General features: G+C 38.5%; 1 protein-coding gene across 4 annotated transcripts in view; it reads left to right on the top strand.

Annotated features, from left to right (window-relative positions):
* Window positions 1–16984, top strand: part of LOC140733505 (rho-associated protein kinase 2-like) — a 227023-nt gene extending 210039 nt beyond the window's left edge. For 2 of the 4 annotated variants that reach the window (XM_073056922.1, XM_073056926.1), the window contains 7 exons: window positions 1012–1082; window positions 2142–2230; window positions 5494–5572; window positions 5701–5968; window positions 8629–8845; window positions 12552–12644; window positions 15358–16984. In XM_073056922.1, coding sequence (XP_072913023.1) covers window positions 1012–1082; window positions 2142–2230; window positions 5494–5572; window positions 5701–5968; window positions 8629–8845; window positions 12552–12624 — 797 coding nt within the window. In that variant the 3' untranslated portion in view covers window positions 12625–12644; window positions 15358–16984. Of the gene's footprint in view, window positions 1–1011; window positions 1083–2141; window positions 2231–5493; window positions 5573–5700; window positions 5969–8628; window positions 8846–12114; window positions 12489–12551; window positions 12645–15357 lie in introns of those variants that run through there. The other 2 variants (XM_073056925.1, XM_073056923.1) reach the window with 2 other exon arrangements.
* The last annotated feature ends 2933 nt before the right edge of the window (window positions 16985–19917 follow it).

Genomic DNA, 19917 nt, shown 5'->3' with positions numbered 1-19917 from the left:
ATGCCTTCTTAACAACACTGTCAACCTGCACAATAGCTTTGAGTGTCCTATGGATATGGAATTCAAGATCTCTGTGATCCTCCACATTGCTAGAAGTCTTACCATTAATATTATATTCTGCCTTCATATTTGACCTTCCAGTATGAACCACCTCACACTCTGAGTTGAACTCCATCTGCCACTTCTCAGCCCAATTCTGCATCCTATCAGTGTCCTGATGTAACCTCTGACAACCCTCCAGACTATCCACAACACCCCCAAACTTAATAACCCACCCTATTTCATCCAAGTCATTTATAAAAATCACAAAGATGAGGGGTCCCTAAACAGATCCCTGCGGAATATCACTGGTCATCGACCTCCATTCAAAACATCAAACATCTACAACCACCTTCAGAGGGCAAGCCAATTCTGGATCCACAAAGCAAGTTCTCCTTGGATCCCATGCCTCCTTACTTTCTGATTGAGCCTTGCATGGGGAACCTTATCAAATGCCTTACTGAAATCCATATACACTAAATCCACTGCTCTGCCTTCATCAATGTGTTTTGTTACATCCTCAAAGAGTTCAATCAGGGCTCTAAGGAAGGACCTGCCCTTGACAAAGCTATGCTGACTATCCCTAATCAGCTAGTCTCTCCAAATGCTAATAAATCCTTCCTCTGAGGATCTTCTCCAACAACTTGTCCATCATTGAAGTAAGACTCACCATGGGAAGCTCTAGCTTTCTCCCTCGTGCACAGAAATGCTGATGTGTTAAATGTCTCCTATAATAACTTTAATGAGGAGAAAGGAAGAGAAAGGTAAGAGCTGGGGTTGATGGGATACATGAGAGAGCATAGGTTGCAGAGAGATGTGTGTGGGAGAATTGGAATGCTGCATGTGTTCATGAGCTGGATCAATTCAGTAAGATTAATGTCCTCCTGTGTCATAAGAAAGGGATACTGATATCACCCATTTGGTACCCAGAACTTTAGCCTAATCGTCATTGTTTTTAATTGCTTTTTGTAGAATCCAGACTGGAAGGCTGGCTTTCCTTGCCCATGAGAAATAACACAAAAAAATTTCTGTGGCGGAAACAGGTATATGAAGAAGTTCTTTATTATTAACCAGACTAGCTGTCCCTTGCCTGATTAAAATGTATTACTTGTAATTAAGTTGGTAGTTAAGATCTCGAACTTGTGGCAATTTGCATACAGTGGTGCAGATAGTAATGACTATCTTTAATAGAGCACTTAAAGGTAGCTATCAGCGCAGGGGAATAATATACCTGCTTATAGCTTTGATAAATGGACATTTTATTTTATTTGCAAATTTCGGGTGATTTGCAGGCAGAAACAGAACTTATGTTCAATTACTTTTATGCAAATATTTTGTTTAAAGTTTATTTTTTAAAGAACAATTTGAGTCAATTTGGCTAAGTATTTTTTGTTAAAGACAGACAAATTATTTAATTAGGGTTGATATCTACTCTGGGTATTTGCTTCCACATGTTCTAGAGTTATGGAATTTGAATATTCCTTCCTAAAAATTGGTTTGGCATCCATAGCTAAATCCGTCTGGATCATGTGTTTTCAAATTGTTTACTATTCTAGAATAGTTCTGGAGAATAAACATATTCTCAGAGACTATTTTGAAGTTAAAGAAAAAATATGATGAAATTGTATGTAGGCCAGACTGCATGAATGAGAGAAAAGCAGAGATAATATTTTGATCTATCAACAAACAGTAAAACGCTCTTCTCACCTTCAAGTACAAAACCATCATGGATAATTTTGTTGTTAATACTGAGACCATCTCCAATTGTGGCAATTTACTTGCAAGCGTTTTGTCACCATACTGGGAAACATAATTAGAACACTATTAATTGTGCTGTATGTTCCAAATGCTTGACCTTTATGTACTTATCAACCAGCTGATCGGTCATCAATTTGGAAACTCAGTTGTGATGTTGGGAGGAAATCTCATCGCATGACCAAATTTTGTGCGTTGTGGTCTGGAATTTTGCCCATGTGGTGATTCATGAATAGCACTGATGTTTACATGTTTGTTTACAGAATTGTTCACAGAAAATCACGCTTCATATTCTATTCACCATTTGACTATATTTTCTCTGAAGCAAATATGATTTTATTTTGCAGTATGTAGTTGTGAGCAGTAAAAAGATCCTATTTTATGACAGTGAGCAAGACAAAGAGTTGTCTAATCCTTCTATGGTGTTGGATATTGAGTAAGTAGCTCATTTTATTCTGATGAATCTTTAATATGTGAGGATTACATTCCTTGACTTCTCTAGTGCCTTTAACACCATCCAGCCCAAGATCTTAAGGCACAAACTAACGGAGATGGGAGTAGACTCTCACATGGTGGATTGGATAGTGGACTACTTGACAGATAGACCTCAGTATGTGTGGTTGGGAGACTGTAGGTCTGACACGGTGGTCAGCAGCACAGGGGCGCCGCAGGGAACCGTACTCTCTCCGGTCCTGTTCACCCTGTACACATCAGACTTCCAATATAACTCAGAGTCCTGCCATGTGCAGAAGTTCGCTGATGACACGGCCATAGTGGGGCATGTCAGGAATGGACAGGAGGAGGAGTATAGGAAACTGATACAGGACTTTGTGATATGGTGCAACTCAAACTACCTGCGTCTCAATATCACCAAGACCAAGGAGATGGTGGTGGACTTTAGGAGATCTAGGCCTCATATGGAGCCAGTGATCATTAATGGAGAATGTGTGGAGCAGGTTAAGACCTACAAGTATCTGGGAGTACAGTTAGACGAGAAGCTAGACTGGACTGCCAACACAGATGCCTTGTGCAGGAAGGCACAGAGTCGAATGTACTTCCTAAGAAGGTTGGCGTCATTCAATGTCTGTAGTGAGATGCTGAAGATGTTCTATAGGTCAGTTGTGGAGAGCGCCCTCTTCTTTGTGGTGGCGTGTTGGGGAGGAAGCATTAAGAAGAGGGATGCCTCACGTCTTAATAAGCTGGTAAGGAAGGCGGGCTCTGTCGTGGGCAAAGTACTAGAGAGTTTAACATCGGTAGCTGAGCGAAGGGCGCTGAGTAGGCTACGGTCAATTATGGATAACTCTGAACATCCTCTACATAGCACCATCCAGAGACAGAGAAGCAGTTTCAGCGACAGGTTACTATCGATGCAATGCTCCTCAGACAGGATGAAGAGGTCAATACTCCCCAATGCCATTAGGCTTTACAATTCTACCGCCAGGACTTAAGAACTTTTTAAAGCTATTATTAATGCTTTTTGAGATGGTGATTTAGATGCATATCATATTTTTTTTTTACTGAGTTAAGTATTGTATGTAATTAGTTTTGCTACAACAAGTGTATGGGACATTGGAAAAAAGTTGAATTTCCCCATGGGGATGAATAAAGTATCTATCTATCGATCTATCTATCTATATTTAAATTGCTTCAAACTTAAAATGAGTCTTGCTACCAATTAGTACTATAAATGAATAGTTTTTGTCTCCCCTTTTCATTAGTTCCCTTATCTTCATTGTTTTCTCTTTTTCTATTTATTCAAGCAGAGAGGGAATGGATGAAACCCCTTTATAATATGCTATTATGCTGCTTTGTGGCCTCTGAAAGTCTGTCATTAGTTTCCCAATCCATGAACATGAAAACACTTTAAACATTGAAAGTACAGTTGGGTTATCTAGTACAGTAAAACTCCCAATAATCCATTCTGGTTATTCAGAACTCTTGATGGTTGAGGTTGTTTTTGCTGGCGGTTGTAGTGGGGATACTTACCCACTGCCTATCAAATGCTCCCAATACCAGGCATCTCAGCCTCTGAAAAGCAAGTTCAGCTCCTGACTTTCATGTGTGACTTATCAACTAAGCCTGGCGAAACCATTTTTACTGACAGGGAAAGGGGCAAAGATGGGTTACAGTGCCTTAAAACCAGCCACTTTGGGCAGATGGGGTTCATCAGCCATAGTTGACAGCTCATCTAGGAGAAGGAAAACTCTGATCTCAAACCTCCTCTTCTTTGTGGTTATATCCACTCAAGGAGAAAGCTTTGGGACTAAATACGGAGCTGTAGTCCCTGAGGCAGCCCTGCATTGATTTCAGTGCTGACTGGCAACTCCTGCGACGCTGGTGGTGCCAAACTATGTCAGTCTCTGCCATTCCTTTAGATTCATCAGCTGTGTGGAGAGGAAGAGCCTGCTACATGGGCAACAGTTTGCTTTCCATATCGTATTGCCCTGGTTTCAGTATTATGTAGACAATGAGAACGCAACATCCTTAATCGACCCTGAACAACGGAGGGCCTCAGGTGGTTCTATTTTGCTCACTAGTGGTGTTTCCCACACTCCCTTCCAATGTGCATGGGCCCAAGTTTGGGTACTCCCTTCCAACTTGCATGGTTCACTACAGCATAAAATCTTTAATAAGAAATTGAATAGTGCTAATCCATCACTACCCAATTCCCAAGTATGCCAAATTATCACAGTTTTATTGTACCTCTTAAAATTTAGATACTTTATTGATCCCAAAGGAAATTGCAGTGTCACAGTGGCATTACAAATTACAGATATAAATATTAGAAGAGAAGTAGAAAGTTACCTCAAACAATCTTAACAGGAGGGAGTCATCACTTCCCCAGCTATAGGTAGACATATTATAGGGCCTAATGGCTAAGTGTAAGAATGTCCTCATGTAGTGCCCTTTGGAGCCGTGCAGTTTAGTCTGTTACTAAAAGTGCTCCTCTGTTCAGCCAATGTGGCATGCAGCAGGTGTGAAGCATGTCCAGAATTGCCAGGATTTTCTGTAGGGTCCATTGTTCTACCACAGCCTCCAGTGTGTTCACCCGTGTTGATGCCATTGCCCCAGCGACACACCACTGCAGAGAAGAATTAACCCAGCAGCTCACCACCGCATAGAAGATGTAAATATAATAATAATTTAGATACAAATACAATTGTGCTTCCTGGAACACATATAATTCACAACAATTTTAGATGAATTCCCAAAATAGAAGTAGATACTGTTCAGAAAAATATATTTTTGTGCTAGGACAGAATCTCAAAACATGGGCTGAGCAGCTGCTTCCAAGATGTAACATTTCCCATGAACAATTATTTTTATTAATTTTCATGTGGTTTTTGTACTCAATTCTAACCATGTAGAAGAGCCTGTTGTCTGTTCTTGTTAGAATAAAGTATCAATGTAATTGAAACTTGTAATTCTTTAATTTTCCTTGGGTACAGTGGTAAGAGTTGAGTGAGCATACCTCATCTTTTCCGTAAGCTTTGTTCCTGTGTAAATTCAGTATGAAACAAAACCAGTGCCAGATTTAAGGAAATTTTAATAAAATATAGCTTTTGTCTGGTATAGCATTAAGAGTTACTTCCACTTTCCCTTTTAAATAGCTAGTTTTTAAAATTGTAATTAGTTGGTTCAAGCGGAACCTGAGATTTGTGCTTTTACTTTAATTTTGCGTGATTTTCTTTATCACAGCAAATTGTTCCATGTTCGGCAAGTTACACAGGGTGATGTATATAGAGCAGATGCCAAAGAGATTCCCAGAATATTTCAGGTCAGTGGAATTCTGCATCTGGCTTTGAAATACAATGAATGCTTGTTTTATCTTCAACTTAAAGCATTTTTAATCATGATTATTTTTAACATCTGACTAGCATTAAATATTATTTTTGTGCTTCCTAGATCCTGTATGCTAATGAGGGTGAAAGTAGAAAGGAACAAGAATTCCCTGTGGAGCCTCCTGCCTTGGGAGAGAAGTCAAGCTACATTCCTCACAAAGGACATGAATTTATACCAACCCTCTACCATTTCCCAACCAACTGTGAGGCTTGCCCAAAACCACTGTGGCAAATGTTTAAACCCCCACCAGCTCTGGAGTGTCGTCGTTGCCATATCAAATGCCACAAAGATCACATGGATAAAAAAGAGGACCTTATAGCACCATGTAAAGGTCAGTATCAAAATGTGTTTTCATTTTACATTGTGTTAAATGTAGCATAAAGTAGGATGTTCTGTCATTTTGCTTACTATTTAAAATTCATCAAAAATTGCTGATACCAAGTGGACAATTAGACGCTGCTTGAAAATTTATTTGTATTTTAATTAAAGCTGTTCCTGATTGTTTTGTTCCCTTTTTTATTGTTAGCATACTCTGTAGGATGTACTGTATATCCTTTTTAAATCTAGTTAAAATAGTACAAATTCTCCTTAATTCTGATTTAAAGTATAGAAGAGCATTTACTGTAATCTTTGTGTATTATTTAAAACAATCTAAAATTACACTGATGAAAATTGAAAGTGAGGAAATAGAGCAGCAAAATGTAGGGCTCATTCAATAAGCTTTTCTAAAGAAGCTTCAACCCCTTGCAAATCTCTTGTAACGGAATATTGGTGATTGTTTGACATTTCCTATTGCATGCATTCGGAAGTGGAAATGCATTAGTGTTATTGGGACTGAAATTTAAGTGCATCTCACAGTACTTAAAAGGTAATTACTTAAAAGCCATAGCATCTGGAAAGTGATGAATTTCTTGCATGATTTTCAGAGTAGATTTCTGCATCATTATCTTAGAGTGAACAAAGTACAAGTGCCACTAGATTGAAGAGTAACTAAAGGCCTAGATTTATTTTAAAGGTTGCAGCTACTTGATCATTTATCTGATAGAAATAATAATACTCATATTAATGTACTACAGAAGGGAGAATGACAACTTGTGTCTCTGGATTTGGGTCTCCAGCCCCCGACTATGATGAGAGAGAGGGAGATTGCCCACAGTAAAATGGTGGCTAAAACAATAGATGCTCAGAAGAATGTAGAGTATAGAACCACTTTAAAATGCAAAACACAAACAAGAGAAAATCTACAGATGCAGGAAGTTCAAGCAACTCATGTAAAATGCTGAAGGAACTCAGCAGGCCAGGCAGCATCTATGGAAAAGAGTATAGTTTCAGCTGAGACCCTTCAGCTGGAAGCTCAGCTGGAAAAGAGTATAGTCAACTTTTCCAGCTGAGCGTTCCTGCTGAAGGGTCTCAGCTGAAGTATACTCTTTTCCATAGATGCTGCCTGGCCTGCTGAGTTCCTCCACCATTTTACGTGAGTTGCTTGAACTTCCTGCATCTGTAGATTTTCTCTTGTTTGTGTTTGACGATGGCGTCCCAATGACTCCACTCAAGAGTTAAGGGCTTTCTTCCTTCTGTCTAGTTAGTGAGAAGCAAGTAGTGGAGGTTCAGAAATACCTGGGTGCACAGGTGTAGAAAGTAATCCAAGGGTGACCTTTACACCAAGAAGAATGGAATGGTGACCTTTACTCCAAGCCTGTAGTAAGTAATGATCCAAGATGGCAGTGCGACACAGCTTGGCTCGGCCACTCCGGAGCTGATCATCTGTTATTTGTGAAGCGGGGTGCCGTGCGCAATCATAATCAGATGAAAAACGGACATGGGAGCACGGAGCGGGTCTCTGCTGGGAAGGACAGGCCCCCAGTCCTCGGGGTCACGTTGCCGATGGCCGTTGGCGGGGGCGTCTTAATGCGCTCGGCAGAGAATGGTGCTTGGAGAATCTGTGCTGGAGGGGATGGTTGGAGGCTTGGAGGTTCGACAGACTCGGAGTCCGCTGCGATCAGGTCGTTTTCAATGTGTGCTGTGTCTGCGAGGCTGGGTTTGATGGAGCTTTCATTGTGTGCTGCACCCGCGAGGCTGAGTCCGGTGGCGCCGTGGAAGTGGGGGTATTCCCTTCTGCCACCTGCATGGGATGACGAGTCTATCAGGGACCCTGAGGACTTGTGGAAACTGTGTGGTGGTTTCTTTTGAACTTGTAGTCCTTTAACGTCTTTGGACTATTTTTACTGTGCCCATGGTCTGTTTTTTATCAATTATGCTATTGTTTGCACTGTTGTAACTATATGTTGTAACTATTTGGTTTTGTGCAGGTCTTGTAGCTTTAGTTTTTGGTCTTGTTTTGTCTGGTGGGATTGGAGCTCCTTTCCAGGGAATGCGCTAAGATGGTAGAGCGATATTAATACGCAGCAGTCTCTCCAGACTCTGGATTGGGGATTGCCAAATGTTATGTGGATTTTCTGGTGTAGTCTGTTTTGTCATGTGCTTTTGTGATATCATTCTGGAGGAATGTTGTCTCAATTTTTAACTGCATTGCATTTGTGTTTTCTAAATGACAATAATCTGAATCTGAAGTATTTTACACTTGCAGCAGAGTGAACAGTTCTGCATTGCCTCTTGGTAAGGCCGCTTTGGCATTAGTGGAATTTAGAATAAATTTACGAGAATGATAGCTGGTCTCTCAGATTTACACATAAAAAAAGTTTTGAAAATAGTAGTTTGCTGGAATTTACAAGTTTAATGATTATTTCAAATACTAAGAAACATAGAAATTCTACAGCACAATACAGGCCCTTCAGCCCACAAAGCTGTGCTGATCATGTCCTGTCCTTAGAAATTACCTAAAAAAAGTGGAAGAAAAGTTTAAAATTATTTCTGTCTTCTGTCAAGGGCTCATAGCCAACCTTTTTCTTTCAGTTGTAATTTACTGCAGCAAATTCAAGAATTGTGTTTGATTATTATTGAAAATAATTAACCTGTCTGTATCTTTTGCAGTAAATTATGATGTTTCCTCTGCAAAAGACCTGCTGTTATTAGCTAATTCAACAGAGGAACAACAGAAATGGGTGAGTCGACTGGTGAAAAAGATTCCAAAGAAGCCGCCTGCACATGATCCTAACTTCCACAGATCTTCTCCTCGGTCCTCAATGCGGGTTCCACCTAATCAGTCCATGAGACGCCCAAGCCGGCAACTTCCTGCGGCTAAGCCCAGGTAATTTATTTAAAAGTCTGTTAATTTTAAGTCTGTTGTACATTAGGAGAAAATTTTAACTGAGATGTATAAAGCAAAGCAGCTCTGACTGTAGTAAGTAAATTTTGCATTTGGAAGACTGCATACTATTTGTAGCAACAATACTAGCAGTGAGAAGAGAGCGTGGCCTAGATGGGTAGGAGTCCTTGCTTCTTTCTTGTGGCGGCATCCTTTGTAGTTGTGCTCAATAGTGAGGAGGGCTTTTCCTGTATGGAATGGGCTGTATCCACCACTGTTTGTAGGTTTTTACATTTTTGGGCATTGGTGTTTCCAAACCAGGCCATGATGCAACTAGTCAGGATATACTCCACTGTGCATCTGTAGAAGTTTGTCATAGTTTTAGATGACTTGCTGAATCTGTGCAAACTTAGAAGAAAATAGACAAGCTGCTGTGCCTTCATTGAAATGGCACTTACTTGCTGGTCCCAGTACAGATCCTCTGATATGATAAAGCCCACAAATTTAGTTACCTTTTCTCTCCACCTCGTCCAAATTACTGATACAGATTATGAAGATTACAGATTATAAGGCAAAAATATATGTGCTGCTGGAGGAACTCAGCAGATTCCATGGAGACAGAGTTAATAGACAATGTAGTATCCTACATCAGGAGTGAATGTGTTGAGATGGTCAGAATAAAGATGTAGGAAGAAGGGGTGAGATAGAAGCTGATAAATGATAAATAGAACGAGATGAGGTGGATGATAGTAAGTGAATGGAGTCAGAAAGGTGAACTTAGAAAGAGGCTTGTGGGTAATAAGGGAAAAAAGGAGAAAGAGGAAGGTGGAGGCAGGTTGGAAGGTAATACTGTACAGTAAATTGAATTAGATAAAGGAGAGATAATAAGCAGATGGAATCAGGGGATAAAGGATCCATCAACATTACTAACCTGGATGAAAGAAATGATGCCATTGTGTCCAAGTTTTCATTTACCAAGATGAGGTGGAAGGACAGGTAGTGTTCTGGAGGCAAGAAGCCTCAGATGGACTTAGACAAGTTGGAAGATTGGGCAAAGTGGCAGGTGCACTATAGCGTAGGCAAGTGTGGTATAATGCATCTTGCTAGAAAGAATAAAGGTGTGGACTGTTTTCCAAATGGGGAGAGAAACAGTTCGAAATTGAAGATGTGTAAGGACTTTAGAGTCTTCGTAAGGATTCGATTAAGGTTAACTTGCAAGCTGAGTAGGTAGTACAGAAGGCAAATAAAATTTTAGTGTTCAGATCAAGAGGACTAGAACAGAAAAGCAAGGATGTACTACTGAGGCTTTATAAGGCATTAGATCACATTTGGAACTTTATGAGCTCTTTTGGGCCCTGATTCAAAGAAAAGATGTGCTGGCTCAGAGGATCCAGAGGAGGTTCACAAGAATGAAAGGCTTAACATATGAGCAGCTTTTGAAGTCTTTGGGCCTATACCCGATGGAATTCAGAAAAGTGAGGGGGTATCTCAATGAGTGGAAGTAGAGAGGATGTTCATGTTATTGGAACCTAGAAACCAAGGGCACAGCTCCTCAGGGTGTATTTAAGGCAGAGATTGATATTTATGGATAATGGTTTAATGGTTATGGAGATAAAGTGAAAATGGGGTTGAGAAACAAAAACAACCGATTAAATGGTGGAGCAGACTCAATGGGCTGAATGGCCTAATTGTGTTATATCTTATGGTGTTTGTAGGCGGAGAAGATAGAAAAAGTTGACCAAGGGATAAGCAACCCATGTGGATAGGTGTTTGGATGATAGGCAGATGGAACCAGATTGGGGAGGGCAACTTCTTAAGTAACAAGTTCTAACGTTTTTGCTGTTGCTGCTGTTGGGTTTACTAATTTGCAGTTCCTTGCTTTCTTCTTCCTTAAGTAGTGGGATTGAGTTCACTTCCTACATTCCAATCTGCAAGAAGCACACTAGATTCTGGAATTTTGTAAGATAATCATCTTCAGTTACCTCTTTTAAAATTATGGGATATAGGTCATCAGATCCTGAGGCTTTGTCTTTTAGTCCCATTAATTTTCCCAGCATAATTTGTTTCGCCCAATGATATTTTCTTCTATCTCTTTTTTCATTGTAGACCTTTTGCTGTCCACTATTCCAGGAAGCTTTCACTTCATTGTGGAGAGAGAAAATAATTAAATTTCTTTGCCATTTCTTCATTCCATGTTTTAATTTTTCCTGGCACAATCTATACAAGACTAACATTGACATTTTCGATCCTTTTTAAAATTTTAAAGTGCTTTAAAACTTTATTTTTATGTTCCTCACTAGTTTACACTAGTATTCTACTTTCTGTCAATCTCTTACCCCCTTCCTGTTTCTGTGGCAACATTACATGGTTAAACTTTGATAACATGTTATAGGATGAAACTCACAGGATCCCTGCTTGCATCCTTCCTATAATCTGGTAATGAAAAATGTTCATACTCCCACAACTGATTTCCCAACTGTATTTGTATTTTTTGGCTGGAAAACAGTTCATTGCTTGTGGTGAAAAGAGTAGAAAAATAACTGTCTTAAAAATTGAGCTCATTTATATAATAACCGCTATTTGTTGTCCAGATGGCTGAGTGTTTTTAATCTATGCCATTTTAAACATCAGTCTTTTTATTCTTACACTCTATTAATAACTACTGAGAACTAAGGGACAGTGAGAGCATAGTTTTGTCAGGGATTAAATGTGAATTAGCTTATTCATGGGCAGCTTGTGCACTCTCTCATATTTTACTATTTCTATAAAGAAATTGCTATAATCTTTTTGCACTTTCTGAATGCCAAACAACTGTGATTTTTGTTTGCTTCTTTAGCACTTTTCAAAGTTAAGGTTACCCATGCCTGTTTTGTAGTATCAGCTGCCTTGCCTCTGGGTCTTAACTCTAAATAATAATTAAGTATTAACATATGAAACTTGATGGTGATTAGCATCAAAATGCACCTGTCCTGTTTGATGATGTTTGCCATTCACAACTATTTTTTCCACAATAAGGAATACTAGCTTTAACTGATTTTCAACTCCTCAATTCAGCCCAGAGTGAAATCATTTGTCTGCAGCTAATGAGGATAGCTTGAATCAGCAAAACCCTCACCCCAGGGTTTTAAAACCAGTACATTTCGTTCACTATGTTCATTTGATTACTTCCCCATTTCCTTGGCAAGTTTATAATTCACTTTCATTTATGTTTTATTACCTTTGTAACTTGCAAATATTTGCCTCGATTTCCATATTTGTTGCTATTCTTATAGCTTTGACTCTGGCCCTGCTCTTCGAATCATCCTACATTGACACATTTTAATAGCACCAGTAAGTTGTAGAGGGTCACTTTAATTTTGTTAGCATGTAATCAATATTAATTCACAAATTGTATCTAGACCATTCGTTCTGCATGATATTTTCCATGTTTCTTTATCTGCATGCATACTGAAATTTATCTTTCAATAAGCATATTAATCCTGTATGTAACTCTAACCAAGTACTTTCTGCATTTAATGTGTTTTTCTGTTATGCCTCTGAAGGCTGTGGCTGAGTTTCAAGGGTACATGCAGCTTTCTATATCCTTCCGATCTTTCTATATGAAAATCTAGACAATGCAGCGTGTACAGTAGGAGGGGAAATGTTATTCATTGTAAAGAAATATCAAAATGGAAAGTAAATTAATGTGTATTTCCCTCAACTGTTCCAGATTATTTGATATGGCCTTTAAAGACTGGGACTGGCCGTTTGATGATGATGATGATGATGTTTTTGATTTTTGAAGAAGTTTTACCTGAATGGGGTAAACTATCTGTCTGGAAAGCATTGGGTTTGAAGTCTTGCAGTGTCTTTTAAATGAAGCATGGTGTGATGTGTGCCTTGTCAACACTTTCAAGAACAGCTTTATAGCAGAAGACTGTCCTTGCTGAAATGTTACATTTCAACTCTATTGTTGAGAGCTTTATTCATTCCCTGACAGTATAATCTGAAGTTGAAGCCTGTTTCATTTACAAATAGGGTAGCATTATGAATATTTTAACCCAGTAGGTCTTCAAAACTAACTCAACAGAAAACAAATCAACTGAAGGTCATTTACAAAAAATAGTTCAGTGGCCAGGTTTTTATTTTCCAGCAGAAAGATCCTGGACTTTGATTAGAATTCAGGAACTATTCCCTATTGGACACTGGGATGTTAAAGTTTACTAATGCTTACGTGCAAATGTTAATAGCTTATTACTTTGATCTTTTGGTATAATTACTCAAACATGATTGACTGGTAGGAAATAATATCCAAAAAAAAGAGGGAAAAAACAAGGACATGAAATTGGTATTAAATTGATAACCTTTTTCATTAAAACAACTCAGATAAAATGCAGTCCGCTTGAGAATGTTCAAGCATTGAACTAGCAATTATATTCATTCCAGACTTTTAGACTCTAAATGGAAATTTTTGAATGCTGTGCCCGCATATATATATTTTGTGCATACAATATTAAATTGACCAAGTAGTGAAAATTCGTTGTTAATTGAGTCATTACCGTTGTGTGTCATGGAAATGGGGGCTCTTTGACCTGCCTCATCCTTGCTGACCCAAGATGATACTCTACCTAATCTGATTTTCCAGCATTTGGCCTATATTCTTCTATTCCTTTTCTGTCTATGTACGTGTCCAAATGCTTTTTACACACTGGGATTGTAGCACATTTTTCAGGGAACTATAAACTTGCATCTCAAAGTCACTTTGTGCATTGACACTCCTAATGTGCCTGCGCCTGCCATATACTACATGCCTGACCAACATTAGGTCACTCAAAGTGTATTATCTCACACTTCTATGGATTAAATTCTATCTGCTGCACCGCTGCCATCTACTCTAGCTGATTTGTATCCCACCTTAACCTCAAGGAAATGTCAGCAAACTTATTTATCAGACCACAAGCATTTTTATTCAAGTCATTTACATTTTTATATGACAAACAGTAAAGGTCACAGCACAGACTCCTACAGTACACCACTGCTTACAAACTTCCAATTAAGAAATACAACCACTACCATCTGCCACCTATTGCCGAGCCAATTCTGGACCCAGTTTGCCAAAGTTCTTTTGGATGCCAGCCCTACTGTATGGGACCATGTCTAAAGCCTTGCTAATGTCCAGGTATATACCATGTCTACTGCCTTTCTTTCCATTAACTTTCTTAGTAAGCTTCCTTAAAAAAAAAGCTCCAATTTGTGAGGATTTTCCATGCACTAAACTATTGCTAACTCTCCCTAATCAGTACCTACCTTTCCAAGTGATCATAAATACTATCGGAGAAAAATTATTTTGCCTGAATATCAGCTGATATTTAACTGCTCTTAATTATTGCTGTGTATGCATCTAGTACATACATGTCAGTGTGTGTTTTATTACAAGCATGTGAGTTACAGGTTTGTTTTAGTCTTCTCTGCACATACTAAGTGTTCAATTGATTTGTAGAGTTTTTAAAGGCAATTGAGGAAAACTTTTTGCTTTTCTGTAAGCGTCATGCTGATAATTTGAGGGAATGAGCCTCATCCTCCGATAGATGAACCTACAATAGATAATTTCATATTTGGAGGAGCAAAATTCATATTTATATCATGTTTTATTTTGGGTATAACACGGTTTCATTATGTCCCCAAAATGCATAAAAATTGGGTAAATGTTAATTTCACAAATGAAAGAGATGCTGAAGTTGTCCCCCAACATCCACATTAATATTGTACTGCTTCAGTGCAATGAAATAAAGCTGAAAGTCATTAATTTATGTAATTTGGCAGCTCACCAATGTACAAAATCAGTGTACCAATTTTACCTCACTTCAGTTACGTTCAGCAATGTTTTGGTTGCGATCATGGACAAGTTATTTATCTAATTTGACACAAATTCTTAATTTATTTTCATTTTTTCCCTAAAAATCTTATTATTTTTGTAGGAAATACAAATTGTGATTTTTATAATAACTACCATTTTCTGCTATCTTTGAGGAGATTGTGCTGAATTTTGCTGAATCTCAGTGAATTTTAGCAGGTTCATAAATATTCCAGTTTCTTTATTGTTAAGCTGGAAATATTCAAATGGAGCACCATGGACCCATTGAGCTAAGTGACCTGCTTGTTCAATGAATAATATTTATAAGGAGCTTCCCTATAATGTCATTTAGGCATAATCATTCTTTCTGTGGTCAATTCTCAATATGTTTCTTCACAGAGTATAACAATGTATTGGCATTAATGAGCGTGAATTCAGCATTTAAAAATTTTTACAAGACATTTGTTAACCATTTTATGAATTAACAGTATAATTGCCCGCATGATGTAACTATATTTCTTCTGGGTAGATGTGCCATTTTTGTCCTCCTGACAAAATTCAACATAAAAAAGACATTAAGTCAAATAGCAGCTACCAGAAGGCAGTTGCCAAAGGCTTTTAGTATTGTAGTCTTGTATTAAAAGCATGTTTTAATTCCATTATCTTTTTGTTTCTTTTTCAGCTAACCCGTCTTCTTGGGAAATGCATTCATTCAGTTCAAGATAATGGGTTTCATTATTAAACAAAAAAGAGACTGTAATACACTTTCTGACATTCAAACAAGGGTGCACAAAATGCTGCAATTTATTTTATAAGAGCTAAAATGACTGCGCATCAAAAGTATCACAGTGGTTTACAGCACTTTGCAGCAAAATAGAATTTTAACTTGGGTACAGTATTGAGTATTGGTCTGCTGGAGACCCAGATAGCAATAGAAGTTGAATTAAAGACATCTCCTGGCTGCTTTGTATGTCTGAACTGCATAGAGCTCTGTTGGATGAGATTTTACTTGGCAACCAAGTGAAAAAAAAACACTAGATTGGTTGGAGCATAGGATGGGGTAAATAAACCACTGTCCAGTAGGCTGAGTGCTATAAAGAATAATGACTCTGTGAGGTGGTTACATCAGTCCAACATCGTATGAAACCAAATATACTAAACGGTCATGTGAAAGAAATTGTGTTGGACCATCCCAGGAGATCTTTGGAAATTTCAAAGTTAGTCATACCTTTTCAAGTTTATGCAGAATAGTAAGTAGTGGAAACCTTCAGTTGTCTTGGCACACAATACATCATACGGTATGTATAAAGAAGAAGCTTTTGTAATCACAGTTGCATCTATGCACTTGTATAAAGCCATAGAGTTTAACAGAGTTGCTTATGAACATTTTATAGGAAGCTGCATCTGAAAGGAATGTGGGAAAACTGCAGTCCTTCAGATTGAGGAAATTTTGGAGTATGTCATCAGTCATAACTACACACTTTATGATGGGCAACCCACGATTTTCATTTCATAAATAACGCCTTAATTTAACATTTTCTAAATGTTTGCCCATCTTGTTAAATTGAAGTTTACTGATGACTGTTATAATGGAAATTAAATGAAAGTTTATTGTTAAGAAAAATAGTGCACTATTTTTACACGTAACTATTTGCATTGGCCAATTTTGAATGTTTCTATAAAATTATTGAAGAAAATATTTCAAGTATGGAATCTTTAAAAAAAATCTAGTTATTATAAAACTGTTACTACCCATTGCAAACTGAAAATTATACAAAGAAATAATGTGTTCTTGGCCCACTTGATAATACTGTAATAGAAAATTTACGGAACTTGTAATCCTTTAGAGTCACTAAGTGCTATGAAACCTTATTTGCCTTGGTTTGTGTAGCAGTCTAGATGTTTTATTTACATTATCATTTCTAAAAACAGAGCATCTGTGTTATTTTTACTACATTCTCACAATACATATAAAGATTTTCACAAACTCTAAAATGATTTAACTGAAGTCATACTGTAGATGTATTTTAAAGTTTGAATAGAGTTCTCTAACACTGTAGCTGTAGCATAGACTAGTACAGTTGCAGTAGTTTGTTATGAGGACTCTAAATAGCTGGGAAGCTGAGGCCTTGCAGATAGGGCACTCTCAGATATTTTACATGCCATCTTACAAAATACATAATTTATATTGGCTTGACCATTGTATTTATAAAGGCTATCAACTTGAAATGCATGTTTTATACAACTACAGTATGCTAAAGATAATGTAAAACATATTTGACAATAAAACCATTATGTAGCCTTCTAAATTTTGTGTTTTGCATAATTATTAATTAGCTTTTTTGCCCACTCCCATATACATTGTCATGAAATACAAAGCATTTAATGATCCCCCCCCCCCCCCTGTTTTTACAGGACTGCATTCCATTTGTTACTGTTTTTCTATTGCCCTTTTCACGTTTCTCTTTCAAGTTTATGGTCTTCATTCCGGCTATCCTTGGTGTTTGACAGCTTTTATTTATCTGCTGTCAATAACATTTACTGTATTTGCAGGTTTCTTTTAACCACAAACTGAAAAATTATCAATTCTGGTTAAACACAGTGCATTATATTTCCTTAAACTATCAAATGTGATTCAGAGGGAAATTTAACCCTGGTAGATAATTTTTGTAATACAGTCATGGTACTCTGTGTATACTTGATGTGCTTTTTTTTTCCTTTGTGAAGATATGCCTAATATATATTTTTGTGAATACCACTAATGAATCTGTACATATAAAATCTGTGAAGGATCTTGTTGCACAATTAATCCTGAACTAACAGAAGGCTAGCTTAGTGCTGATGCTAAGAAAAATAAACACAACCATTCAGCTGGTAAAACTATTTATTATACTTTCAACAATAGACAAGGATGCACTATGAGAGGATCCTTGTGAAAAGCAAATGGTTCTAAGACCTGTCTTGGTAGATATAGAAAGAGACTGAACCATGGGTACAGCTGGAAGCATCCCGAATGAATAAATGAACTGAAAATAAAATCTTGTGTCCCTTTCTTGAATATGTAAATACTTGTAGGTGTTTTCCTAAAGTTATTTTGTATCCATCATTAGCTTATCAGTGTTTCCCAACCTTTTATTTTTTTTAGCACTTTCATACTTGCCAACACCTCCCTAAAGCACTTTCATACTTGTCAATGCCCCTCTAAGGCACAATATACTTTCTGGCACCACCATAGTGTAAAGACATGCCTACCATATGCTAACATGAGAAAAATGATACTGTTTTTAATTTTTGTCTTTAAACCTAGCTTACACAGTACCTGTGTGCTGTACAGCAGTTTCAATATCAGTGTGATCCTCGAGCTTGATGGTTTTTAGCAAGAGTTGAAATATCTGGTTCATGGTGTGACAGCAAAAGCCTTAAGTCTCCACACGTAACAATGTCCAGGTAGTTTCTGTCTTTTGTGAGTATGTGGTTCACTGCACTAAAGCCTCTTTCAACAAGGTAGGGGGATGAAAATGCAATGAGGAGCAGTTTGACTCTTCTCCAAAGACCATGAAACTCCATATGACAGTGTAGCCACATATCACAAAAGCAAGTATTTTTGATGCTTCATCATTTTGAGTTTCAATAATTTCTTCTGCAAGCTCTTTTCCTGTTGTTCCACCTTGCAAAGAAGTAGGTTAATTACCCAGTCCAGAATTTTCAGATCATTCACATCAGTGGCAGGAGCAGAGCTCTGCATACTAAATAAAAGTACAGGAGGGATGAGCGGAGCAGCCATTGTCAGGAGTAGGCCAGTAGGCTTTGGCTCGGAGGAGGTGTTGGCTCTGGGTAGGCTTCTTTTAAGGTTTTTTGTTTTTTTTTTTCTTACTGTACCTGGTATAGTAAATGACGGTTGTGTGTTCTTCATGCTGGATGCTGCAGTCCTAGGAGACCCAGAGTCTTGTGGGGAACTACATCTGCATGAAGTGCATCTGGCTGTGGCTCCTTGAATACTATGTTAGGGATCTGGAACAGCAGCTGGATGACCTTTGGCTTGTACAGGAGAGTGAGGAGAAAATTGAGCAGAATTACAGGGAAGTAGTCACCCCAAATTTGCAGGAGGTGAGTAGCTGGGTGACTGTCAGGAGGAATGGAAATGTAAATAGGCAGTTAGAGTAGAGCACACCTGTGGCCATTCCCCTCAAAAATAAGTACTGCTTTGGATACTTTCGTGGGGGATGACCTCCCAGGGCAATGCCATAGTGTCCAGGTTACAGGCACTGAGCAGAGGTCCATGGTGCAGTAGGGAAATAGAAGAAGGGAACAGCAGTGATAGGGAACTCAATAGTAGGGGAACAGGCAGGAGATTCTGTGGACATCAGCGGGACATCCGGATGTTATGTTGCCTCCTAGGTGCCAGGGTCAGGGGCATCTAAGATAGTGTCCACAACATTTTGGAGAGGGAGGGAGAGCAGCCAGATTGTCTTGGTATATATTGGTACCAATGACATAGAAAGGAAAAGCAAAGAGGTCATGAAAAGGAAATCTTAGAGAGCTAGGTAGAAAGCTGAGAAGTAGGACCTCCAGGATAGTAATTTTTGGATTGCTGCCTGTCCCCTGTGCCTTACTGCCCTGCCAGTGAGGGTAGAAACAGGATAATTTGACAGATAACTATGTGGCTGAGAAGCTGGTGCAGGGGCAGTGCTTCAGATGCTTGGATCATTGGGATCTCCTCTGGGGCAGGTACAACATGTTCAGAAGTGCCTGGTTGCACCTGAACCTAAGACGGATCAATATTCTCGCAGACACTTTTAAACTAATTTGGTGGGCAGTGGGAACCAGAGTGTTGAGACTCAGGATAGGACAGATGGTAAAAAAGTAAATGTAGCATGCAGTCAGACTGTCAGGAAGGGCAGGCAGGTGATGGGACATAGTCACAGCCAACAAGGTGAGTATCAGTACATTAGGGATGCAAAATCAAAAAGGGTAGCAAATACGGTACTCGAGGTGTTGTATCTCAATAAGCGGAGTTTAAGAAATGAGGTGGATGATTCTGTTTCACTATTAGAGATTACCATTTATGATGATGTGGCCATCACTGAATCGTGGCTGAAGGATGGTTGTAGTTGGGAGCTGAATGTCCAAGGGTACACGTATTGAAGGGATAGGAAGGGAGGGAGGCATGGCTTTAGAGGGGATGTAGTCGATGTTGTATATTTGAACCTTGTCTAGTTGGCTGCCAGTGACTAGTAGTGTT

The sequence above is a fragment of the Hemitrygon akajei genome, chromosome 9, assembly GCF_048418815.1.
Source record: "Hemitrygon akajei chromosome 9, sHemAka1.3, whole genome shotgun sequence".
Taxonomy (NCBI): domain Eukaryota; kingdom Metazoa; phylum Chordata; class Chondrichthyes; order Myliobatiformes; family Dasyatidae; genus Hemitrygon; species Hemitrygon akajei.
This window is presented reverse-complemented; position numbering and strand designations above follow the sequence as displayed.